This window comes from Pseudophryne corroboree, chromosome 11 (assembly GCF_028390025.1).
Source record: "Pseudophryne corroboree isolate aPseCor3 chromosome 11, aPseCor3.hap2, whole genome shotgun sequence".
In the NCBI taxonomy this organism is placed as follows: Eukaryota; Metazoa; Chordata; class Amphibia; order Anura; family Myobatrachidae; genus Pseudophryne; species Pseudophryne corroboree.
In genome coordinates this window covers 200,283,439-200,311,210 of record NC_086454.1, presented here as the reverse complement: position 1 = coordinate 200,311,210, position 27,772 = coordinate 200,283,439, and the positions used below count along the sequence as shown (strand labels likewise).

General features: G+C 46.9%; 1 protein-coding gene across 6 annotated transcripts in view; it reads right to left on the bottom strand.

The window, feature by feature from the left end:
- RASGRP2 (RAS guanyl releasing protein 2) overlaps positions 1-27,772 on the bottom strand; it is a 432,595-nt gene that overhangs the window by 92,380 nt on the left and 312,443 nt on the right. For all 6 annotated transcript variants that reach the window (XM_063945210.1, XM_063945215.1, XM_063945211.1 and 3 more), the window contains 3 exons: positions 27,509-27,650; positions 19,682-19,718; positions 17,699-17,857 (listed from right to left, as the gene is read on the bottom strand). In XM_063945210.1, the coding sequence (XP_063801280.1) occupies positions 17,699-17,857; positions 19,682-19,718; positions 27,509-27,650 (338 nt within the window). The remainder of the gene's footprint in view (positions 1-17,698; positions 17,858-19,681; positions 19,719-27,508; positions 27,651-27,772) is intronic.

The following is a 27,772-nucleotide window of genomic DNA, read 5'->3' as shown; positions in this document are numbered from 1 at the left end:
ATGCTACTGCTGTCGCATTGTCTGAGTGAATCTGGACCGGTCTTCCTTGCAGACTGTCATTTGCCTGAACTAGAGCCATATAAATGGCCCTTATTTCCAACAGATTTATTGGCAGGCGACTTTCCCTTACGGTCCATTTTCTCTGGAACCAAAGGATTCCGAGTACCGCACCCCAGCCTTGAAGACTGGCATCTGTTGTCAGGACTTGCCATTCTTTTATCCAAAAGGGTCTCCCCTTGTTTAAATGGTCTGTCTGTAGCCACCACGCTAGAGACCTTTTTACGTTTACTGGAACCTTTATCATCTGCTTTTTTATTGTCTGATGATTTCTGTTCCATTTGGTCAGAATAAGGTGCTGTAATGGTCTGGAGTGGAATTGCGCATATTCCATCATGTCGAAGGTTGATACCATCAGACCCAACAGTCGCATTGCTGCATGGACTGACATTGTCTGGGTGTGCAACGTTTCCAGAGTCATGACCTGCACCTTGACCATCTTTTTCTCTGGTAAGAAAACTTTCTGTGGACCTGAATCCAATATGGCCCCCAAATGAGCTGTGACGGATTCAGAGACTACTTTTCCCAATTTATGAGCCACCCGTGTTTCTGTAAACAAACTACTGTCTGTTGAAGATGGCTCAAAAGTAACTCCTGCGAATGTGCTAGGATTAACAGGTCGTCGAGGTATGGGAATATTCTTATCCCCTGCTTGCGGAGATAAGCTGCCATAACCACCATAATTTTGGTAAACACCCTGGGTGCTGTTGCTAGCCCGAAGGGCAAGGCCTGGAACTGACAATGTTCCTGGAGGATGGCAAACCTGAGGTAACACTGATGAGACCATGCTATAGGCACATGTAGGTAAGCATCCCGCACATCCAGAGATACCATGTAATCTCCCGGTTCCATAGCCAACAATATGGAGCATTGTAATGTCTCCATGTGGAACCTTGGAATCCAAATGAGAAGTGGTCGAAATTACCCATTTGGCTTCTGGATCAGAAATAGATTGGAGTAAACCCCTGTCCTCTTTGTGATGGAGGTACTGGGTCAATCACACCTGACTGCAGTAATTTTTGGACTGCTTCTTGCAGGGCATTGGCCTTCGACTCTATACGAGACGGGCTAGTGCAAAAAAATCTTTGAGGAGGCTGCTTCCTGATTGGGAACCCATACCCCTGAGATACCACCTTCTGCACCCAAGCATCTGTTGTCAACTGTTGCCATATGTGTGCATAATGAAGAAGTCGGCCCCCAACCCTGGAGTCCTCCAGGCGGAGGCAAATCTCTTCAGGCTGATGGTTTCTTTTCAGGCTTGGGAGCTGGCTTTCTACTAGCCCATTGCTTCCTACCCCTGGCCGATCTATTGGACTGGGGTTGCTTAGACTCCTCTTTAGCTTTCGCTTTGCCTTGCCATCGAAATGGCCAAAACTTTGAACCCTTGGTCTTAGGGTTATAACTAGCCGGAAATCAAACTTCTTCGATTCAGCTTCCGATTCTAGAATATCAGACAATTTTTTTCAAACAATATATTACCCATGAAAGGCAATGCTTCCAATTCTTTCTTGGATTCAGCATTTGCTTTCCAGGTACGTAGCCAAACTGCTCTACAAGCGGCTACTGTCAAGGCTGAAGCTTTAGAAGCAATTGTACCCATATCAATTGCTGCTTCTTCCAAATATTGAGCGACTTGTCTCAAACGGCTCAAATGATACTCTTGCTCCCTATTAGGAGGAGAGAGGTCATTCTCTAGTTCCTCTATCCATTCGCCCATTGCCTTTGCTATCCAGGCCGAAGCCATAGCAGGTCTTACCACTGCTCCTGAGAGAGAAAATATATTTTTCAAGAAGCTATCTACCCTTCTGTCTGTGACATCATTTAATGAGGTAGATGACAGTGGTAAAGCAGATTTATGTACAAGTTGCAGTACATGTGCATCTACTTTCGAAGGAACTTCTCTTTTCGAATAATCCGCAGCTGGAAATGGATAATAAGAATCCCATTTTTTCGGAATCTTATACTTTTTACTGGGCGTTGCCCAGGATTCATCCATCATTTCCGTCAGATCCTCTGACGCTGGGAATTCAGTTTTAACTGTCTTTGTTCGTATAAACACAGGTGCTTTAGGATTTTGACACTGTTTTGGCTGACTCTTCCAAAGAGAGAACAGCCTTCATAGCATCAATAAGTTCAGCTACATCCCCTGAACTAAAACTCTGCGACTGATCATCATACGGAGTATTTGAATATACTGTATCATCATCTGTTGTATCATCTTGTGTAGTCTGCCACATAGATGCATCTGTCTTAGTCTTACCTGTCCCTTGGTTACTTGTAGAGGCTACTGGAACCAACCCGTAGGAAGGGAGCTGCATGTATGGGTTAATAGTGTAACCTAACCCCTGGGGTGGTGCTGCCGGAGTTAACCTGTCCGCTATTGAAGACAAAGTCTGTGCGAACATACTCCATGGTGGCTCCGCTGGTTGTTGAACCAATTCCTGTTTTTTACTTTGCTGAAAAGCAAAACAGTTCGCACACAACCCCTCATAAGTGACCAACTGGCCTGTACCAATTAACCATGTTTTACAAGATAAACATGTTAGGTATGTAGGCGTGCCTGACAAATTCACCTATATATGGATATATAGAAGTGAGATCAATCTGACCACAACCGTGCACCTGAATTGAGGTTCAGAACAGGACTGACGACATAAAAAAGTCACCACACATACTAGCAGTCAGTCACATGTTAAGGCATTAAACATTGTCATATGAGAATACAACCACCATAACAACTTACAAGTAAGTAGAAAAATTGTACTTCTGTTTTTAACTGTTTTTTTTTCAAACATAACATGCAGAAACAACAGTAATATACAGGTCTCATATGCAATATGTACTAAAATTAACAATTCATACTAACAAGTAGAGAGAATTTTTAGTACTGTATACTCTTCCTTCATAGAGCGGGATACAGGGAGACTCACCACACTTCCATATCCAAACAAATACGCTCGCAAGACACTGAGCGGACTCAGATGCTACTGGTGTACACTGCCGTTCTGATAACTGATGCAAGACACGGACGCTCACTAATGGACACGGACGCTCAGTGAAATGTCACGTGTATGCAGACGCTAAGGCCTGCGACTCGGTCCGGCAATCTCTAGTGTACACAACCGCGGCGTCTAAGCTGCGACCGAGTACCCTCGTAGTAGCGTCTGAGACGGAAGTGAGGTCATTCATGGACGGGAGACGCGCAGAAACTGGTCATGAACTTGGGGGAGGGGCGGCCAGGAGAGCGTCTGATTCCCCCCGTTGACTTAAAAATTAAGGATCACGGCCTCAACCTAGTCCTGGCGCCTATGATCCCTAGAGCGTAGTGCTGTTGCACCGGAGAGTGTTCGGCGCATCAACACACTGTTTGTAGTCTCCGCCAAAAGCAGTGTAGCTGTGTCCGGACCCCCCTAGTAAGAGGAAATCCATAGACTTACCTTCCCCCCATGCTCCGGCCACAGCCTGGTTACGTCTGCTGGACCTGCTAGAACATCCGACACAGACGCCCGTCGAGACAGCACTGTATCGCGAAGGTAAGCATTGTTGCGACCTGGTGGGGAGTTGTTGGAGAGACTCTTTCTAATATGCGTTTAAGACGCTGTTAAGAAAAGTCACTCAAAAAAATAAGATTTTACTCACCGGTAAATCTATTTCTCGTAGTCCGTAGTGGATGCTGGGGACTCCGTAAGGACCATGGGGAATAGCGGCTCCGCAGGAGACTGGGCACAGCTAAGAAAGAATTAGGACTACCTGGTGTGCACTGGCTCCTCCCACTATGACCCTCCTCCAGACTTCAGTAAGGATACTGTGCCCGGAAGAGCTGACACAATAAGGAAAGGATTTTGAATCCCGGGTAAGACTCATAACAGCCACACCAATCACACCGTATAACTCGTGATATTATACCCAGTTAACAGTATGAACATAACAGAGCCTCTCAACAGATGGCTCAACAATAACCCTTTTAGTTAACAATAACTATATACAAGTATTGCAGACAGTCCGCACTTGGGACGGGCGCCCAGCATCCACTACGGACTACGAGAAATAGATTTACCGGTGAGTAAAATCTTATTTTCTCTAACGTCCTAGTGGATGCTGGGGACTCCGTAAGGACCATGGGGATTATACCAAAGCTCCCAAACGGGCGGGAGAGTGCGGATGACTCTGCAGCACCGAATGAGAGAACTCAAGGTCCTCCTCAGCCAGGGTATCAAATTTGTAGAATTTTGCAAACGTGTTTGCCCCTGACCAAGTAGCAGCTCGGCAAAGTTGTAAAGCCGAGACCCCTCGGGCAGCCGCCCAAGAAGAGCCCACTTTCCTCGTGGAATGGGCCTTTACAGATTTAGGCTGCGGCAGGCCAGCCACAGAATGCGCAAGCTGAATTGTGCTACAAATCCAGCGAGCAATAGTCTGCTTTGAAGCAGGAGCACCCATCTTGTTTGGTGCATACAGGATAAATAGCGAGTCAGTCTTCCTGACTCCAGCCGTCCTGGAAACATAAATTTTCAAGGCCCTGACTACGTCCAGTAACTTGGAGTCCTCCAAGTCCCTAGTAGCCGCAGGCACAACGATAGGTTGGTTCAAGTGAAAAGCTGATACCACCTTAGGAAGAAACTGGGGACGAGTCCTCAATTCTGCCCTATCCATATGGAAAATCAAATAGGGGCTTTTACATGACAAAAGCCGCCAATTCTGACACCCGCCTTGCCGAAGCCAAGGCCAAAAGCATGACCACTTTCCACGTGAGATATTTTAAATCCACGGTTTTGAGTGGCTCAAACCAATGTGACTTTAGGAAACCCAACACCACGTTGAGGTCCCACGGTGCCACTGGAGGCACAAAAGGAGGCTGAATATGCAGCACTCCCTTGACAAATGTCTGAACCTCAGGCAGTGAAGCCAGTTCCATTTTGGAAGAAAATCGATAGCGCCGAAATCTGGACCTTAATAGAACCCAATTTTAGGCCCATAGTCACTTCTGACTGTAGGAAGTGCAGAAATCGACCTAGCTGAAATTTCTCCTTTGGGGCCTTCCTGGCCTCACAGTACGCAACATATTTTCGCCATATGCGGTGATAATGGTTAGCGTTCACTTCTTTCCTAGCTTTAAATAGCGTAGGAATAACTTCCTCCGGAATTCCATTTTCCTTCAGGATCCGGCGTTCAACCGCCATGCCGTCAACACAGCTGCGGTACGCCTTGAAACAGACAGGCCCCCTGCTGCAGCAGGTCCTGCCTGAGCGGCAGAGGCCATAGGTCCTCTGAGATCATTCCTTGGAGTTCTGGTTACCAAGCTCTTCTTGGCCAACCCGGAACAATGAGTATAGTTCTTACTCCTCTCCTTCTTATTATTCTCATTACCCTGGGTAAGAGAGGCAGAGAAGGGAACACATACACCGACTGGTACACCCACGGTGTTACCAGAGCGTCCACAGCTATCGCCTGAGGGTCCTTGACCTGGCGCAATATCTTTGTAACTTTTAGTTGAGGCGGGACGCCATCATGTCCACCTGTGGCCTTTCCCAACAGTGTACAATCATTTGGAAGACTTCTGGATGAAGTCCCCACTCTCCCGGGTGGAGGTCGTGTCTTCTGAGAAAGTCTGCTTCTCAGTTGTCCACTCCGGGAATGAACACTGCTGACAGTGCTAACACATGATTTTCCGCCCATCGGAGAATCCTTGTGGCTTCTGCCATCGCCATCCTGCTTCTTGTGCCGCCCTGTCATGTACATGAGCGACCGCCGTGATGTTGTCTGACTGGATCAGCACCGGCCGGTGTTGAAGCAGGGGTCTAGCCTGACTTAGGGCATTGTAAATGGCCCTTAGTTCCAGAATATTTATGTGTAGGGAAGTCTCCTGACTTTTCCATAGCCTTGGAAGTTTCTTCCCTGTGTGACTGCCCCCCAACCTCGAAGGCTGGCATCCGTGGTCACCAGGACCCAGTCCTGTATGCCGAATTTGCGGCCCCCTAGAAGATGAGCACTCTGCAGCCACCACAACAACGACACCCTGGCCCTTGGAGACAGGGTTATCCGCCAATGCATCTGAAGATGGGACCCGGACCACATGTCCAACAGATCCCACTGGAAAATCCTTGTATGGGACCTGGCGAATGGAATTTCTTCGTAAGAAGCTACCATCCTTCCCAGGGCTCGCGTGCATTGATGCACCGACACCTGTATACGTATTAGGAGGTCTCTGTCTAGAGACGACAACTCCTTGGACTTCTCCTCCGGGAGAAACCCTTTTTATCCTGTTCTGTGTCCAGAACCATACTCAGGAACAGTAGACGCGTCGTAGGAACCAGCTGCGACTTTGGAATATTCAGAATTCAGCCGTGCTGTTGTAGCACTTCCCGAGATAGTGCTACTCCGCCGAACAACTGCTCCCTGGACCTCGCCTTTATAAGGAGATCGTCCAAGTACGGGATAATTATTTCGGCCATTACCTTGGTAAATACCTCGGTGCCGGGGACAGACCAACGGCAACGTCTGGAATTGGTAATGACAATCCTGTACCACAATTTTGAGGTACTCCTGGTGAAGAGGGTAAATAGGGACATGCAGGTAAGCATCCTTGATGTCCAGTGATACCATGAAATTCTCCAGGCTTGCAATAATCGCCCTGAGCGATTCCATTTCGAACCTGAACCTTCGTATAAAAGTGTTCAAGGCTTTCAATTTTAGAATGGGTCTCACCGAACCGTCTGGTTTCGGTACCACCACATTTTGGAATAGTAACCCCGGCCTTGTTGAAGGAGGGGTACCTAGATTTCACCTGCTGGAAGTGCAGCTTGTGAATTGCCGCCAGTACTACCTTTCTCCGAGGGCAGCAGGCAAGGCTGAGGTGAGGTAACGGCGAGGGGGAGTCGCCTCGAACTCCAGCCTGTATCCCTGTGATACTATTTGCAGAACCTAGGGATCCACCTGTGGCCAAACCCACTGGTCCCTGAAGTTCCCGAGACGCGCCCCTACCGCACCTGTCTCCACCTGTGGAGCCCCAACGTCAAGCGGTGGACTCAGAGGAAGCGTGGGAAGATTTTTGATCCTAGGAACTGGCTGCTGGTGCAGCTTTTTCCTTCTTCCCTTGTCTCTGTGCAGAAAGGAAGCGCCTTTGACCCGCTTGCTTTTCTGAAGCCGAAAGGACTGTACCTGAAAATACGGTGCTTTCTTAGGATGTGAGGAAACCTGAGGTGAAAAAAAATTTCTTCCAGCTGTTGCTGTGGATACGAGGTCCCAGAGACCATCCCCAAACAATTCCTCACCCTTATAAGGCAGAATCTCCATGTGCCTTTCATAGGCAGCATCACCTGTACACTGCCAGGTTTCTAATACCCTCCTGGCAGAATGGACATTGCATTAATTCTGGATGCCAGCCGGCAAATATCCCTCTGTGCATCCTTTTATATATAAGACGACGTCTTTAATATGCTCTATGTTAGCAAACTATTTTCCCTGTCTTAGATTATTAATATTATCTGACAGGGTATCAGACCACGCTGCAGCAGCACTATTTATGCTGAGGCGATTGCAGGTCTCAGTATATAACCTGAGTGTGTATATACAGACTTCAGGATAGTCTCCTGCTTTTTATCAGCAGGCTCCTTCAAGGTGGCCGTATCCTAAGACGGCAGTGCCACCTTTTTTGACAAACGTGTGAGCGCCTTATCCACCCTAAGGGATATCTCCCAACGTGACCTATCCTCTGGCGGGAAAGGGTACGCCATCAGTAACTTTTTAGAAATTACCAGTTTCTTATTGGGGGAACCCACGCTACTTTACACACTTCATTCATTCATCTGATGGGGGAACAAAACACTGGCTGCTTTTTCTCCCCAAAAATAAAACCCCTTTTATGTGGTACTTGGGTTCATGTCAGAAATGCGTAACACATTTTTTATTGCCGAGATCATGTAACGGATGTTCCTAGTGGATTGTGTATATGTCTCAACCTCGTCGACCCTGGAGTCCACAGGGGACGACATCCCATTTATCGGCCTCTGCTCCACCTCCACGTAACCTTCCTCATCCCACATGTCGACACAGCCGTACCGACACACAGCACACACACAGGGAATGCTCTGACTGAGGACAGGACCCCACAAAGTCCTTTGGGGAGACAGAGAGAGAGTATGCCAGCACACACCAGAGCGCTATATAATGCAGGGATTAACACTATAACTGAGTGATTTTTCGCCCAATAGCTGCTTGTATAAACAATATTGCGCCTAAATTTAGTGCCCCCCCTCTCTTTTTAACCCTTTGAGCCTGAAAACTACAGGGGAGAGCCTGGGGAGCTGTCTTCCAGCTGCACTGTGAAGAGAAAATGGCACCAGTGTGCTGAGGGAGATAGCTCCGCCCCTTTTTCGCAGACTTTTCTCCCGCTTTTTTATGGATTCTGGCAGGGGTATTTATCACATATATAGCCTCTGGGGCTATATATTGTGATATATTTGCCAGCCAAGGTGTAGTTATTGCTTCTCAGGGCGCCCCCCCCAGCGCCCTGCACCCTCAGTGACCGGAGTGTGAAGTGTGTATGAGGAGCAATGGCGCACAGCTGCAGTGCTGTGCGCTACCTTGGTGAAGACTGATGTCTTCTGCCGCCGATTTTCCGGATTCTTCTTGCTTCTGGCTCTGTAAGGGGGCCGGCTGCGCGGCTCCGGGACCAAACACCAATGGCCGGTTCCATGTGGTCGATCCCTCTGGAGCTAATGGTGTCCAGTAGCCTAAGAAGCCCAAGCTACCACCAGTTAGGTAGGTTTGCTTCTTCTCCCCTTAGTCCCTCGCTGCAGTGAGTCTGTTGCCAGCAGATCTCACTGTAAAATAAAAAACCTAACATATACTTTCTTTCTAGGAGCTCAGGAGAGCCCCTAGTGTGCATCCAGCTCGGCCGGGCACAGGATTCTAACTGAAGTCTGGAGGAGGGTCATAGTGGGAGGAGCCAGTGCACACCAGGTAGTCCTAATTCTTTCTTAGCTGTGCCCAGTCTCCTGCGGAGCCGCTATTCCCCATGGTCCTTACGGAGTCCCCAGCATCCACTAGGACGTTAGAGAAACATAGTAAGACTATAAAAATATATAATAAAAGCTTCAGGCTGCTTTATTAACAGCAGCCCTGTGACCATGGTCGGCTCCTGCCGCACCAAACAAAAAACTGATTTGATTGAGTCAGTGGGCGGGATTATATGGTGAAGCCCCGATGCATCCTGGGAGGCCAGAAAGCTCGTGACTATTTGGTGCCATTTCCGCTGTCGCTCCGGCATATCCCAATGTTATCCTGTGGATAACCTGTGGACCCAGCCAGAGAAATATGAGCTTGTTTTGGGAAAATTCTAAAAAATAACTGTGGATGCTACTTTTTACACAGATAAACAATACAAGTGTGTCCTTTGTGGGAATCAAACCCTAGCTCATGGGCATGGTAGCCTTCGGTGATACCACAATGCCAAGAGAGCTATGGAGACAGGTGACTGACACATGCAGTGACATAGTGATGGTGCTCATTGTAATTTTATAGTGCTGTGTGTCCCAACTCTATCGCTGATTGTAATGATTTTTTTCTTTTAGAGAGGCTGTGTAGAACTGTGCTTTTCTTTGTGTGCGTCTTTTTCTGTGTTCACATTTATAATTAATGTAGAGATCATCTAAAAAAGTAGTTCTTAAACTACAAGCATCGTTTGACTTTCCAATGGAGACTTCACACATTCGCAATGGTGGTTTTCAAAAGTGACACCTGGTGGATGAACCCGGTATTGCAACCGACGGAGACTTAGGACTTCATTCAACAAGGATTGCAGTTTCTGCTAAAAAGCAGTTACTGCGATAAAATAGTTGCTGCCCAGAAAGAGAAAAAATGGCAATTGCAGAAATTTCAAATACATTGCAATGTGTGTTCTGATCACAAAACCATAAGCAATTACCGGAAACATCGAAGATTTTTCCCATCTCCGCCAGGCAAGATCGTCACAATGTTAGCGACGCAAGAGGCTGAAAGTGGTCATCACTGACTTCAGAGGCCCTACTTAAAAACACCTGGGCAAGCCTGTAATTTTTCAGACACTCCCAGAAAATGGCAGGTTTCCCCCCAGAAACGCAGTCAAACAGCTGCTGCATTGAGATTAGGATACGTACGCAATTTCTGTAGCTATTTCTCCTCGCGCATACGCAGTCGTTTAATAATCATACGGATTGCAATTCTCAAATTTTGCAATCCAACCTGAATAAAGCCCTTAATTCATTACACTGTGACAGAAATACACCACGCTGCGACAAGGCACATGCAAACGTAATGCGACTAGTTTTTCGCACTACACGCCACATGGAGGATAAATGAGCATGGCTACATCTGTAGAACAATCAATAATTAAGTATACTCAGCAAAAAAAGCAACTATATGTTAAATATGGATTAGACACATAGGCCAGTATTCAACTAGCCCCAATTAATTTTTTGGGGCTGATAGTACAATTTTTGACAGATGGTCATTATTGGGGTATCCAGTTGAAGCCCGGATGGAATCTGGGATAAGTATCCCGACTCATGTGTTATTGTGGCTCTGAGGACTGCGAATCTGGGATTATGATTCGCATGCCTAAGGCACCCCGAAGCATAATCCCAGATAACTGCTGGGTATTTGGGGCTAATTGAATAGCAACCGCAAATTTATTAGTTGTGCTAAATTTCCACAGCTAATTAAATACCAGCCTTATTGTCCGTTTTTATTTTCCTAATCAGCCTCTTTAGTTTTTATGCTGCTGTGGCTATGACCAGAGGATGTCAGGTGAGACACCTCGGATTTTGGCATGACACATTAGGGGGAATCTTATACAATGGACATGCCATGCACTCACAGTCCTGATGAAGAATTTATTATTTATTTATTAACAGTTTCTTATATAGCGCAGCATATTCCGTTGCGCTTTACAATTAGGACAACAGTAATAGAACAAAACTGGGTAAAAACAGACAGACAGAGGTAGGAAAGCCCTGCTTACAAGCTTACAATCTATAGGGAAATAGAAAACTTTACTGCACACATAAGGCAAAGCTGTCCAGTGAAATGGTCAGGTGTAGTGTGTGCATGGCCGGATTAAAGGAGGGGCGGCCGTCCCGGGGCTCCCCCACACACAGCTATTTGCAGCTGAGTAGTTCTCCTCCAGCTGCTTAGGGAGCAGCTTTCACTGTCGCCAAGGGTGTTAGGTGCCGTCCCCCACTTCTGTGTGTGCGCTGCAGCCTGTCCCTCCTCCGCTTACTGCCCCCACATGCTGCAAAGGGCTGCACCCTCTCCCTCCTCCGCTGTTCCGCTGCTTGCTCACACATCGCGGCTCCCTGCAATGAAGGGCTGCAGCCTCCCCCTCCTCCCATGCCTGCACCCATACATCCTCTCCTTGCAATGGAGGTTAGATCAAGGGGCCCCACACTGCGCTGGGGGGTGTTTCAGTGTGTGTGCGTTTTGCGGGGGAGGGGGTTGGGGGGGTTTAGTGGTGGGGCCCCCCACAACCTTGTTGCCCCTGGGCCCCCACCAGCCTTAATCCGGCCCTGTGTGTGAGAGGGCAGCTGTACTCGCTGCCTGGCAGACAGAGGATTTTCCATGTCCAGGGCTGCACACCAGCCCCTTTGACAGATAGAAAACATTGAGTGTGCACTGACCGAGCGACAGGGGATGCAAAGGGCACACCTGTGCAGGCCTGATTATCCAAGGGGCCCCGAGTCTGGATGGGCACAAAACATTTAGGGGCCGTGGCGGCAACTTCCTTTATTTATATATAGGGACTGTGCATCCGACGCAGTGGCATTACCAGGTAAACCAATGAAAAAAACCCTTCAAGGTTACCTACGGAGTCCAGACCACCACCCCGCTGCGCATTCACCATAGTTATCAATGATGCGGCGACCGCGTCATGACACTGTGCCGCACCGTGCCAGCCCTTCTGTGTCCCTGCCTCCCTTGCCTTCCCAAGCGTTGGGACCAAGCAGGCCAAGCAGCAAGCAACATCATCTGCAGCACTGTGCAGATTACAATGCACTACTGCAGAAACTCTTCTCACTCCTGAAACAGCACAGCAGCAGATCCATTACCATGCCATAACAGGAAGAAGAAAACACTGGAGACAAGTCAGCAGTGGGGCACCTATTCGGATGTGTCACTGACAGTCCATAAGAAATCCTCATCAGTGACAGTGTGAGTTAAGTCACAAGTGTATGTTTAATTTATTTAATTTCCTTTCTATTTGGTGGTTCATGTATTGGCACACAAATGGGAGGGATGTGTGGATGCATTGGTCAAGGGTGCTGAGGTTAGGAGTGATAGGTTAGGGCATGGGGGTGCCCTACAGAGACATCAGTGTACTGGGCCCCAAGAGTTCTGTTGCTGGACTAGGGTGTAAAGCTGTTACTGTTTAGCCATCTGAGTGTCTTTCTTCCTTCCAAGGTCTTAACACAAACATAATCCATTGTTCCTCCTTATTGCTGTTGAACAGAAATATCTTGTATTTTTGTCTTGTCTAACTACATGGGGCCTAATTCAGCCCTGATAACAGTGATGCAAATTTGCAGAGGTCTGCGATAAGATAGTTGCCGCTCAGGAAGAGTGAAAACCTGCCCCGTGCAAGTGTGTGAATGCATGTGTACGCCGCGTGAAAACTTCTCCAGGCAGTGGACATCTGCAAATCCGTTAGCAACTCACTCACAACGGAATTATTTTTCTATACTGTGCAGTTGTGCCTAACCCTCCCAGAAAACGATTGGGAATGCCTGCGTTTTTCCTGACACTCCCAGAAAACAGCCAGTTACCACCCCCCAAACGTCCTCTTTCTGACAATCATCTTGCGAACGCCTTGCGATCTAAATTTTCGCACCACCCTTTCGCTGTTTGGTGTTGGCGCATTACGGTGCATATAATAATCGGGCGATTTGCGATTTCGCACAACAGCGATCACGTCTGAATCAAGGCCATAGATTCAATGCAATATTACCAAAGGGGGGGAGGAGCATAAGTGGCAGTTACTAATGTGACTAATGCTGGAGTCCAACTAGCAAAGTTGTGTCACATGCACACCACCTTGATTGCATGGGGTGATATTCACTGCACAAGGAACCAGCCTGCATGCAGTAAAACAAGGTTCCATTTGCAGAGCAAGGTATAATGGTGCCAGGAAAATGTTAAAAGCTACATTGCCTGCAAATAAGTGGACTGCCTGCTGGGAAGCCAATGTTCACTTCCCTAATTCCAATTTCTTATGTTCCCAAATCATTTCTGGCTATCTTTAAATGGATGCCCTGAATTTCCCACACATTTCTACTTGTGTTCTCCTGTTAATATGAGTTTTCTGGTTGCACCTCTCTGGAAACTACAGTACTATGGGCCTAATTCAGACCTGATCGCTAGGCTGCGTTTTCATACAGCCTGCGATCAGGTCTGAACTGCGCATGCACCGCAATGCACAGGCGCGTTGGTCCGCAGCAACGGGGATTGGTGGGCTGCAACGGGATGTGCGAGAAAAGCGATCAGGAAGAGACTGTTTTTAAGGAGTGTCCAGAGAAACGCAGGAGGGACCAGGTGTTTGGAGGGAGGGATTCTGACGTCAGCTTCGGCCCCATTCATCGCACTGGAAAAGTTCTGGTTTATGCAGAGACTGCCCAAAATTCTGTTTGTGCAGCTCTCCTGCACATACAATCGCACCCCTGCACAGCAATTTCCCCCTCCCCCTGTAGGCGGCGATTACCTGATCGCAGGGATGCAAAAACCGCACCCTAGCTATCAGTTCTGAATTAGGCCCTATGACTTGCCTTGTGCGGTAAGTCCATTAATAGTGTCCGCCAGAGGAATGCTCTCCTGGGCCAATTGCAGATGTAGGCTGGAGTCCTCAGGTTAATCGCAGTAGGGTTCTTGTCACCATTTGATGAATGGTAGGCAGGTTTACGTTTGGTTGGAGTGCACTCCCTGTATATCGAGGCGGAGCTGGTTCAGGCAGAAGGAATAGGTAGGTGTCCTGTGGGTAGAAGACCAACGCGTTTCGCTGCTCCAACTGGCAGCTTTTTCAAGGTCTTACCGCACAAGGCAAGTTGTGTCACGTTGGAATACAATACAAATATATCTTTCTGGGATTTGGGGCATTAAAAGGAACTGGCATTAAAAGAAAGATCATTACAGTTCTTGAACAGTGCCAGTGGGTGAGAACTTGCTCTAAATGGGAATTTTATCATGTACTATTAATGTTGTTTTTATGCATTAAGTGCCATATGAATTTTTTTAGTGTATAATATATTGATTATTAAATACAAACACACATACAAGTGCTGCTTTAGTTCTTTTTCATAGGAACCAGGTTATGGCTGGAACCAAATTACAGACATGAACCGGATTATGGACTGGACGCTGGGACTGACTGTGCTGGATGCTGGGCTGGGACCTGCTGGGCTGGAACTGGCAATGCGAGAGGCCGGGCAAGGACCGGCTGTGCTGGAAGCCAGGCTGGAACTGGCAATACTAGAGGCATTTGTGCAGAACTGGACACTGAGTTACCCAGCCAGGAACTGGTATTGCTGGTATTTGTAGTACTGCAGAGCAGAGCTGGGAGCTGAATTAACCAGGCTGGGACTACTAATGCATAGTAGAGTCTCAGAATAGTTTTAGACTGTGACTGTGTACATATTGCTTATACTGAAATAGGAATAAGTGCTCACTGCAGAGGAATACCGGAGACAACAGGAGATCACTGTGCTGCAACACGGAACTGAAATTAAAATGTCCGGTTGAATGAGAGTTCAACAATTAGGCTGGAACTTGCACACGTAGCAGATAAATAACATGCTTGCAGGGATATAAAAGGTAACAGCACACTGGTTGTAGATGAGCTGAAGCTCCACAGGTGGAAGGCACAATCAGGAGAGAGGTTACAGCAGAACTAATAGGCCCTACACACATGCCGATATCACTGCACGATATGAACGATCTCGTTCATTAATGAACGAGATAACGTTCATATCGTGCAGTGTGGAGTCACCAGCGATGAACGATGCGCGGCCCCGCGCTCGTTCATCGCTGGTGACATGTCGGCTGTGCATGCAGGCCAATATGGACGAGATCGTCCATATTTGCCTGCACGTCTATGGAGCCGGGTGACGGGGGGAGTGAAGAAACTTCACTCCCCCCGTCACTGCCCCCCCGCCGCCGGGTCGCCCGTCGGCCGTATCGGCTGTCGGGCACCTCGGCGGCACATCGCCTAATGTGTAGGGCGCCTAAGGTGCAGGCAGTAAACAAGGCTGTAGAATTTAGCAACAGATTCCAACAGAGCTGAGAATCTGAACTGTGGATAGTCTGATAATCAGTAAAGTGCAGCTGGAAGCAGGACTGCACTAGAAACACAGGGAAGCCAAAAATAACTGGGGCTTGGAACACTGAGACACAGGGAACTCAGCAAGAGACTGCAGACCAGGAACCAGGGAATCAGCAGTGTGACATGTTGATCTGGCAGTGTTCTGGTGAACAAAAAGGGTTAAAATAAAGGTTGCAGGTCACAGATTTGCTGTCAGAGTCAGCTGCAGTAGGGAAGCATAGTAACTAGAGGAGATGCGGTCAGTTGACAAGATCCAACATGACCCATGTATTATCTCCACAATATAAGTATAGCTAGAAAACCTGACCTGTGGACAGGTAGCAAAGAGGTAAGTCACATGGTGATGTTCCGGAGCGTGACAAAGTGGTTCTTATATGCCATCAATTTCTATGTTTACCATGTAATTAGTGACAGCTATGATCTCTCTCTGTCTCTGCAATAACATCTGCCTGCATTGCATCCATCAGTGAAGATTAAAAGGATAGAGTTCTTTGCTCCCCCTTGCATACAGCTGCATTATCACTTCTAAGGGTAAAGTAATTTTCCAAGTGCTGCCATCTTCTTTTACAAGAACATTTTCACATATTTCTCACTCAGTGCGCATATTGTTTATTAGTCTGCAGTTTCAAGTCATTGACTCCTGATTGTGGTTACTAACAGAGGCGGATTGTGCATTGGGCCAATGTGGGGAGATTCCCGGTGGGCCAATGTGCACGTGGGGCCTGTTTTGTTGGTTGACACGTGGAGGGTGGTGCTGCTGCCATGGTTACACAGTATACCTCTGATGCTGCCCATGTGAGGCCACTTACTACTAATTTTTCCAGGGCCCTTTCAGTTCCCAATCCGCCCAGGCCCAACTTTGAAAGAAAGTGCAATGGAATATGCTAGTGCTACATAAATGTTAATAAAATAAATTAATATATTGATGTTACAGCCAAGAATGATAAAACCTCTTGGTGTCACTAGGCCTTTAAAACAGCAGTGGAAATTTGAAACAAATTGTAATACCAAAAGCTATATTATAATTTCCCCCCCCCTGTGTGCGCCAGTTTGTTTTATTGTTTTCTGTGGAGGCCAACATGTGTTTTCTCCTGTGGGGGCCAGTGTGTTTTATTTTTTTCTTGTGCAATATGAGTTGCACAGTGTATGCCCTGCAATAGTCACAGCCACAGACGCAACTGCAGCAAAAGACGCAAGGAAGGCCACAACTGCGCCCATCTCAGAATCAGACACTATGAGGATGAATCCCGCCCCCTCAACAGACCCCACCCCCACAACAGACCCTGTCCCAGTTAGGGCTGCATCCATAAATTTATCGGGCTGGTTTTCCATCCCATTCCGCCCCCGGTTACTACTAAGTACATGTGATTGTTGGACCACACTAATTGAACTTTGCTTTACTAACCAGAGTCTGCTACTTTGCTATACTAATCAGCTCGCTAAGTGGCTACATCACTGCTCTATATACATACAAAAACGCATTGTTTTGTACTGTACATGGACAAAAGCATTAACTTTTTCATATATATTTGTTATTTTTACTTTCTATTTTTATTTTACTATTTTATTACTAATTTTACTAACCGGTTACTTATCTGTCTGTGTGATTTATTGTATCTATTTTCTTCCAGATTGATCAATTTTTTCTAAGTATTCTGAGAATTTATTTGTATTTTATTATTTCAATCTTATTATTATTGATCCTACAATAGCGCTTGTTCTCCCTTTTTCATTTTTCTTTTGTTTATGGAGACCAGCACCCCATTGTTTGAGGTAAGCTTCAGCTATAGGACCATTTAACTGTTATTTTAAATATTGGACACGGTTTTACATTAGCGCCTGTTTTTTGTAATTGTTCTTTTTTCTTCTTTTTTTGAAGGCATTGCAGACATCTTTGGTGTCGCGTAGAAACTAACAGCAATGTAACAACAGGAGTAATAATTGGAACAACGTCATGTTTGGCCAAGGATCTGCGAGGACAAGCTATAACCTTTAGGAGAACTCTTTCTTTCCTCTCTTCCCCATCATGGCCTGTTTGGAGGAGGCTTTCTGCATTGTCTTTATAATTTATAATTGAAACATTTCCTATAACTACTATACAGACTGCACTAAACTGGTTCTTCCACAGAAACAAGGAAGGTGGGTATGGAATAAGGCCTGATAGACAGTCAGGAGAGCAATATATTAGAGATAAGGATAGGAGCAAACATGAGACAAGGTAGGATAAACAGTAGGGATGAGAGACAATGGGAGACAGAGATTGTGAACACATGATAAAGTGTAAAGAGGATGACAGGGTACCTGGTGGCAATGGAGATTTCTTAAAGGACCTTGGAAGGGTAAAGGAAAAATGACGCCCTTGGTGTGAACTTTCTCGTCTTTCACAGACACTTTTGGATCTTTTCTTGCACTCAACTGAGAGCCGGTCTTTACAGTGCTTGTGGCAGGTGACCCCGCAGGCTGCAGATAAAGACATAACAAAAGGGTAGCTCAGTAAATGTTTCAGGTGAACTTCTCTATTCTCACAATTCTCACATAAGGACCAATGCAAAGTCAGTTTTGTACACAGATCTTGCGTGTTTTCTCGCTGCACATGCTCTGTAGCCGGGTACATGGGGGTGTAATTACTTTGCATCCACCTCATAGTTTCTACAACTCGTGGTTAGTTACCTTATGTACTCTATATGTCCAGTTTTTTGTACCAACAACAGGGATCATTCAATTAGCCACCAGCATCAACTGGAGATCTGCACATGGGCCCTCATTCCGGGTTGTTCGCTCGTTGCCGATTTTCTCTATATTGCAATTAGTCGTTTACTGCGCATGCGCATGGTTCGCAGAGCGCATGCGCTTAGTTATTTTACTCAAAAGTTAGGTATTTTACTCACGGCATTACAAGGATTTTTCTTCGTTCTGGTGATCGTAGTGTGATTGACAGGAAGTGGGTGTTTCTGGGCGGAAACTGACCGTTTTATGGGTGTGTGTGAAAAAACGCTGCAGTTTCTGGGAAAAATGCGGGAGTGGCTGGAGAAACAGGGGAGTGCCTGGGCGAACGCTGGGTGTGTTTGTGACGTCAAACCAGGAACGAAACTGACTGAACTGATCGCAGTGGCAGAGTAAGTGTCGAGCTACTCAGAAACTGCTAAGAAATTTCTATTCGCAATTCTGCCAATCTTTCGTTCGCAATTCTGCTAAGCTAAGATACACTCCCAGAGGGCGGCGGCTTAGCGTGTGCAATGCTGCTAAAAGCAGCTAGCGAGCGAACAACTCGGAATGAGGGCCAATGTGCTGCTGCACATATTCTCCAGGTGTTATGGTAAGTAAAACATTACTTATTTTCACTGACTTCTGTACGGAATTATTACCACTAATATCCCATGTAACATCACTGCATGAGGTTACGATGGAACGTTGCAGCTCATTTAATCAGCCCCTATAGGTAATCATACTGGCAGTGTTCTTATAGTCTTATAGTGAACACCCAATTGTGGTTTCTTTCATATACTCTGAACTGCAAACATCACATGGAGATACAATACTAATAATATGTGACTAATTCAGTCTGACAGTCAGTATTCAAATATGGACTTAAAAATGCAGAAATGTGAAGAGCCCTGAGCTACATTGCAGACTCGGGAGATATAAGTGAAAGCAGCAAGAATTAGTAAAGACCTGTTGATGAGGATCTACAAAGGGGTTTAAGCTGGCCATGCACCTATAGATTTATTGTCCGATCTGGCTGGTTGGAATGAACATCTGGTAGTAGACTGGTAAACACTGAAAAACAGACAAAAATGGTCAATTGTCATTTGCTCCAATCCATTAGCAGATTTTAGTTCCAACCAGCCAGATAGGACAACAAATCTTTAGGTGTATGGGCAGCTTAAGTAATGTAGAAGGGAATTGCAATAGTTAAGCGGACATTAATCTTGCTAGTCCTGTGTGCAAGAAACAACAAGAATGTCATCCTGTACAGCTCTGGGGATTACAGTATGGTGTGATGATGGAGCGTTGGCAGTAATAGAGATATCAGCAGTAGCATATGAGTGATGGAATACTATAATGTTTACAGTATATAAGTAGGCTCATGAATTCCAGGTAGAGATGTAAGATGAGAACATATATGTAGGCTAATCGCTCACAGTGAGGCACACATGGTGTTAGGGCCATACAGGTGATGCCCTTGTCTGTATTATGCACAGAAACTTTAGCAGAGGTCATCATGGAAAGTGATAAAAGACATTATCAGATTATTACTACTAAATGAGGAACATTACATTTTACCTCGACATTTCAGTCCCTTCTTATAGATTCCAAGTATCTGAAAAAGTCAATGTCACAGTTTGTTACAATAATATCACAATGCTATATCATCTCAAGTCCGCTTACATCACAATAAAATAGCAAAATTGTTAAACACTTCTCTAGAGAAGTTCCTACTTTTTCAATAAAAAAAGGATTCCAGAGTCTGGATCAAGAATTCTTATATTACAAATATTAGAAAGACGGTTAAAACTATCAGTGGGAAGTAATGTCGTCCGAGATTGCCAGAGGTGCAGGATGCCAGCCGAACTCGGATGTTTTTTTAAAGTGACGGTCATTTCCAAGCAACCCCATGACTTGTAAATGACTGCCACTTTTAAAAAAAACGTCTCAGTTCGGCCGGTATCCCACACCTCCAGTAATCTCGGACGACATTACATCCCACCACATACACATTTATGCAGTAAATCTGAAGGAGGGCGTACAAAGGGATGTACGCAACCCAAATTCAGAGATGTACTCAAACCCGTTGGTTGCTTAGTTTGCGTACATCTCCAATGTTATCAGATCTGTGCAGGATCTGTAATGTGCATGTGCAGATCTCAGTCGCAGTGCACCTTAGCCTGATAACGGATATGCTGCAGCAGTTTGTTGAAAGGAAAGGTCAGCAACAGCCAACATTCCAGAAAACAGGGACATGTCTGCAACATTTTCTGGGCATAAAGAGGCATAAAAATTGTAGAGCTGCACAGGGCTGGGATGAGCTGCTCGACAATAGGCAAGCAGCTTGGTGAGAAGAGATCAACTGTTGGCACAATTATTAAAAAATGGAAGAAATACAAGATCACTGACAATCTCCCTCGACCTGGGGCTCCATGCAAGATCTCACCTCGTGGGGTATCAATGATCTTGAGAACAGTGAGAAATCAGCCTAGAACTACACGGGGGGACCTGGTCAATGACCTCAAGAGAGCTGGGACCACAGTCACAAAGGTTACCATTAGTAACACACTACATCGTCATGGATTGAAATCCTGCAGCACCCAAAAGGTCCCCCTGCTTAAGCCAGCACATGTCCAGGCCCATCTAAAGTTTGCCAGTGACCATCTGGATGAACCAGAGGAGGATTGGGAGAATGTAATGTGGTCAGATGAGAGCAAAATTTAACTTTTTTATATAAACTCCACTCGCCGTGTTTGGAAGGAGAAGAATAATGAATGGCATCCCAAGAACACCATACCCACTGTGAAGCATGGGGGTGGAAAGATCATGCTTTGGGGCTGCTTTTCTGCAAAGGGGACAGGACGACAGATCCGTATTAAGGAGAGGATGAATGGGGCCATGTATCGTGAGATTTTGGTCAAATACCTCCTTCACTCAGTAAGAGCATTACAACACACCACCCGGGCAACTAAGAAGTGGCTCCGTAAGAAGCATTTCAAGATCCTGGAGTGGCCTAGCCAGTCTCCAGACCTCAACTCAATAGAAAATCTGTGGAGGGAGTTGAAAGTCCGTGTTGCCCGGCGACAGCCCAAAAACATGACAGATCTAGAGAAGATCTGCATGGAAGAGTGCGCCAAAATACCTGCTACAGTGTGTGCAAACCTGGTCAAGAACTACAGGAAACGTTTGACCTCTGTAATTGCCAACCGAGGTTATATTACAAAGTATTGAGTTAAACTTTTTGATTGTCCAAATATTTAATTTCCGCAAGAATAAACAAATACATTTTTTAAAAATAAGAATTTACTTACCGATAATTCTATTTCTCGTAGTCCGTAGTGGATGCTGGGAACTCCGTAAGGACCATGGGGAATAGCGGCTCCGCAGGAGACTGGGCACAAAAGTAAAGCTTTAGGACTACCTGGTGTGCACTGGCTCCTCCCCCTATGACCCTCCTCCAAGCCTCAGTTAGGATACTGTGCCCGGACGAGCGTACACAATAAGGAAGGATTTTGAATCCCGGGTAAGACTCATACCAGCCACACCAATCACACCGTACAACCTGTGATCTGAACCCAGTTAACAGCATGATAACAGAGGAGCCTCTGAAAAGATGGCTCACAACAATAATAACCCGATTTTTGTAACAATAACTATGTACAAGTATTGCAGACAATCCGCACTTGGGATGGGCGCCCAGCATCCACTACGGACTACGAGAAATAGAATTATCGGTAAGTAAATTCTTATTTTCTCTGACGTCCTAGTGGATGCTGGGAACTCCGTAAGGACCATTGGGATTATACCAAAGCTCCCAAACGGGCGGGAGAGTGCGGATGACTCTGCAGCACCGAATGAGAGAACTCCAGGTCCTCCTCAGCCAGGGTATCAAATTTGTAGAATTTAGCAAACGTGTTTGCCCCTGACCAAGTAGCTGCTCGGCAAAGTTGTAAAGCCGAGACCCCTCGGGCAGCCGCCCAAGATGAGCCCACCTTCCTTGTGGAATGGGCTTTTACAGATTTTGGCTGTGGCAGGCCTGCCACAGAATGTGCAAGCTGAATTGTACTACAAATCCAACGAGCAATAGTCTGCTTAGAAGCAGGAGCACCCAGCTTGTTGGGTGCATACAGGATAAACAGCGAGTCAGATTTTCTGACTCCAGCCGTCCTGGAAACATATATTTTCAGGGCCCTGACTACGTCCAGCAACTTGGAGTCCTCCAAGTCCCTAGTAGCCGCAGGTACCACAATAGGCTGGTTCAAGTGAAACGCTGAAACCACCTTAGGGAGAAATTGAGGACGAGTCCTCAATTCTGCCCTGTCCGTATGAAAAATTAGGTAAGGGCTTTTATAGGATAAAGCCGCCAATTCTGAGACACGCCTGGCTGAAGCCAGGGCCAACAGCATTACCACTTTCCATGTGAGATATTTTAAGTCCACAGTGGTGAGTGGTTCAAACCAATGTGATTTTAGGAACCCCAAAACTACATTGAGATCCCAAGGTGCCACTGGAGGCACAAAAGGAGGCTGTATATGCAGTACCCCCTTGACAAACGTCTGAACTTCAGGAACTGAAGCCAGTTCTTTCTGGAAGAAAATCGACAGGGTCGAAATTTGAACCTTAATGGACCCTAATTTTAGGCCCATAGACAGTCCTGTTTGCAGGAAATGCAGGAAACGACCCAGTTGAAATTCCTCTGTAGGGGCCTTCCTGGCCTCGCACCACGCAACATATTTACGCCAAATACGGTGATAATGCTGTACGGTTACATCCTTCCTGGCTTTGATCAGGGTAGGGATGACTTCATCCGGAATGCCTTTTTCCTTCAGGATCCGGCGTTCAAACGCGATGCCGTCAAACGCAGCCGCGGTAAGTCTTGGAACAGACAGGGTCCCTGCTGGAGCAGGTCCCTTCTTCGAGGTAGAGGCCACGGGTCCTCTGTGAGCATCTCTTGAAGTTCCGGGTACCAAGTCCTTCTTGGCCAATCCGGAGCCACGAGTATAGTCCTTACTCCTCTCCTTCTTATGATTCTCAGTACCTTGGGTATGAGAGGCAGAGGAGGGAACACATACACTGACTGGTACACCCACGGTGTTACCAGAGCGTCCACAGCTATTGCCTGAGGGTCCCTTGACCTGGCGCAATACCTGTCTAGTTTTTTGTTGAGGCGGGACGCCATCATGTCCACCTTTGGTTTTTCCCAACGGTTCACAATCATGTGGAAGACTTCTGGGTGAAGTCCCCACTCTCCCGGGTGGAGGTCGTGTCTGCTGAGGAAGTCTGCTTCCCAGTTGTCCACTCCCGGAATGAACACTGCTGACAGTGCTATCACATGATTTTCCGCCCAGCGAAGAATCCTTGCAACTTCTGCCATTGCCCTCCTGCTTCTTGTGCCGCCCTGTCTGTTTACGTGGGCGACTGCCGTGATGTTGTCTGACTGGATCAGCACCAGCTGACCTTGAAGCAGAGGTCTTGCTAGGCTTAGAGCATTGTAGATGGGCCTTAGCTCAAGGATATTTATGTGAAGTGATGTCTCCAGGCTTGACCACAAGCCCTGGAAATTTCTTCCCTGTGTGACTGCTCCCCAGCCTCTCAGGCTGGCATCCGTGGTCACCAGGACCCAGTCCTGAATGCCGAATCTGCGGCCCTCTAGAAGATGAGCACTCTGCAACCACCACAGGAGAGACACCCTTGTCCTTGGTGACAAGATTATCCGCTGATGCATATGAAGATGCGACCCGGACCATTTGTCTAGCAGATCCCACTGGAAGGTTCTTGCGTGGAATCTGCCGAATGGGATTGCTTCGTAAGAAGCCGTCATCTTTCCCAGGACCCTTGTGCATTGATGCACTGAGACTTGGCCTGGTTTTAGGAGATTTCTGACTAGTTCGGATAACTCCCTGGCTTTCTCCTCTGGGAGAAACACCTTTTTCTGGACTGTGTCCAGGATCATCCCTAGGAATAGAAGTCGTGTCGTCGGGATCAGCTGCGATTTTGGAATATTGAGAATCCAACCGTGCTGGCGCAGCACTATCTGAGATAGTGATACCCCGACTTCCAACTGTTCCCTGGATCTTGCCCTTATCAGGAGATCGTCCAAGTAAGGGATAACTAAAACTCCCTTCCTTCGAAGGAGTATCATCATTTCGGCCATTACCTTGGTAAAGACCCGGGGTGCCGTGGACAATCCAAACGGCAGCGTCTGAAACTGATAGTGACAGTTCTGTACCACAAACCTGAGGTACCCTTGGTGAGAAGGGTAAATTGGGACATGTAGGTAAGCATCTTTGATGTCCAGAGACACCATATAGTCCCCTTCTTCCAGGTTTGCAATCACTGCTCTGAGTGACTCCATCTTGAATTTGAACCTTTGTATGTAAGTGTTCAAGGATTTTAGGTTTAAAATTGGTCTCACCGAGCCGTCCGGCTTCGGTACCACAAATAGTGTGGAATAGTACCCCTTTCCCTGTTGTAGGAGGGGTACCTTGATTATCACCTGCTGGGAATACAGCTTGTGAATGGCTTCCAATACTGCCTCCCTGTCTGAGGGAGACGTCGGTAAAGCAGACTTTAGAAAACGGCGAGGGGGAGACGTCTCGAATTCCAATTTGTACCCCTGAGATACCACCTGAAGGATCCAGGGGTCCACTTGCGAGTGGGCCCACTGCGCACTGAACTTCTTGAGACGGGCCCCCACCATGCCTGAGTCCGCTTGTAAAGCCCCAGCGTCATGCTGAGGACTTTGCGGAGGCAGGAGAGGGCTTTTGTTCCTGGGAACTGGCTGTTTGTTGCAGCCTTTTTCCTCTCCCTCTGCCACGGGGCAGAAATGAGGCGCCTTTTGCCCGCTTGCCCTTATGGGGCCGAAAGGACTGCGCCTGATAATACGGCGTCTTCTTAGGTTGAGAAGCTACCTGGGGTAAAAATGTGGATTTTCCAGCAGTTGCCGTGGCTACCAGGTCTGATAGACCTACCCCAAATAACTCCTCCCCCTTATAAGGCAATACTTCCATGTGCCTTTTAGAATCCGCATCACCTGACCACTGCCGCGTCCATAAACCTCTTCTTGCAGAAATGGACAGCGCGCTAACTCTTGATGCCAGTCGGCAAATATCCCTCTGTGCATCACGCATATAGAAATGCATCCTTCAAATGCTCTATAGTCAGTAATATACTGTCCCTATCTAGGGTATCAATATTTTCAGTCAGGGAATCCGACCACGCCAGGCCCGCACTGCACATCCAGGCTGAGGCGATTGCTGGTCGCAGTATAACACCCGTGTGAGTGTATATACATTTTAGGATATTCTCCAGCTTTCTATCGGCAGGTTCCTTTAGGGCGGCCGTATCAGGAGAGGGTAGTGCTACCTGTTTAGACAAGCGTGTGAGCGCTTTATCCACCCTAGGGGGTGTTTCCCAACGTGCCCTATCCTCTGGCGGGAAAGGGTACGATGCCAATAACCTTTTAGGAATTATCAGTTTTTTATCAGGGGAAACCCACGCCTCATCACACACTTCATTTAATTCCTCGGATACAGGAAAAACTACAGGCAGTTTTTTCTCACCAAACATAATACCCTTTTTAGTGGTACTTGTATTATCAGAGATATGCAATACATTTTTCATTGCTTCAATCATGTAACGTGTGGCCCTAGTGGAAGTCACGTTTGTCTCCTCATCATCGACACTGGAGTCAGTATCCGTGTCTGTGTCTGCCATTTGAGGTAACGGGCGTTTTAAAGCCCCTGATGGCGTTTGAGACCCCTGGACAGGCACAATCTGAGTAGCCGGCTGTCTCATGTCGTCAACTGTCTGTCATAAAGAGCTGACACTGTCACGCAATTCCTTCCATAAGCTCATCCACTCAGGTGTCGACTCCCTAGGGGGTGACAACTGTATAATAGGCAATTGCTCCGCCTCCATCTCATTTTCCTCCTCAAACATGTCGACACAATCGTACCGACACACCGCACACACACAGGGAATGCTCTGATAGAGGACAGGACCCCACTAGCCCTTTGGGGAGACAGAGGGAGAGTATGCCAGCACACACCAGAGCGCTATATATAGACAGGAATACCACTATAAAATGTGCTTTTCCCTTTATAGCTGCTGTTAGTATTAAAACTGCGCCAAATTAGTGCCCCCCTCTCTTTTTTATCCTTTTCTGTAGTGCAGGACTGCAGGGGAGAGTCAGGGAGACGTCCTTCCAGCGGAGCTGTGATGGAAAATGGCGCCCGTGTGCTGAGGAGATAGGCTCCGCCCCCTTCTCGGCGGCCTTTTCTCCCGCTTTTTGGTGAGTTCTGGCAGGGGTTAAAATACATCCATATAGCCCTGGGCCAGCCAAGGTGTTTTACATTGCTGCTCAGGGCGCCCCCCCCTAGCGCCCTGCACCCTCAGTGACCGAAGTGTGAAGTGTGCCTGAGTAACAATGGCGCACAGCTGCAGTGCTGTGCGCTACCTTGTTGAAGACTGATGTCTTCTGCCGCCGATTTTTCCGGACCTCTTCTTGCTTCTGGCTCTGTAAGGGGGCCGGCGGCGCGGCTCTGGGACCGAGCTCCGAGGCTGGGCCTGTGTTCGGTCCCTCTGGAGCTAATGGTGTCCAGTAGCCTAAGAAGCCCAAGCTGGCTGCAAGCAGGCAGGTTCGCTTCTTCTCCCCTTAGTCCCTCGATGCAGTGAGCCTGTTGCCAGCAGGTCTCACTGAAAATAAAAAACCTAAAACTAAACTTTCACTAAGAAGCTCAGGAGAGCCCCTAGTGTGCACCCTTCTCGGCCGGGCACAAAAATCTAACTGAGGCTTGGAGGAGGGTCATAGGGGGAGGAGCCAGTGCACACCAGGTAGTCCTAAAGCTTTACTTTTGTGCCCAGTCTCCTGCGGAGCCGCTATTCCCCATGGTCCTTACGGAGTTCCCAGCATCCACTAGGACGTCAGAGAAATCATACAATGTGATTTCCTGCTTTTTTTTCTTTCAGATTCTGTCTCTCAGAGTTGAAGTGTACCTATGATGGAAATTACAGACCTCTCATCTTTTTAACAAAGTATATACTGCTGTACCTTTGTATAATGCCCACAGAGATTATCTGGTTCATATACAGTGTGTGTGTGTGTGTGTGTGTGTGTGTGTGTGTGTGTGTGTGTGTGTGTGTGTGTGTGTGTGTGTGTGTGTGTGTGTGTGTGTGTGTGTGTAAATCTGGCTCTGATATTGACCAGTGCCTCCACAGACATTGACTTCACTGCACATCAATGCTATGAATATGAATCTATACTAGTATTGTAATGTGTATTATTATGTTTAGTTTACATTTATTTCTTACAATGTATAAGCTTTGTACCAATTTATCAAATAAATTCAGAAATCTCTTTAAACTATTATTTGAACAGACATATATTGTGGCATAAGCACACACCAGGTTTCCGCAGTGCTGACATGACACAGGACGTAGAAATGTCCGCTCTGAGAAATTGTGGATAAATCCCATTTTACAATCCAACACGGAGCTGGCTCTCAGAAAATATGAAGTCATCTCCTGTTTACTGATTTTTCCATCCCTACACATAAGACACAAACATAACACATTAGTGTACAATCGGGGTGCAGGCCACTACACAGAGTGCAGGTCTCACATCTATAGAGTCCTTTCGCATGCTCACCTAAACAGATATTTTACCAT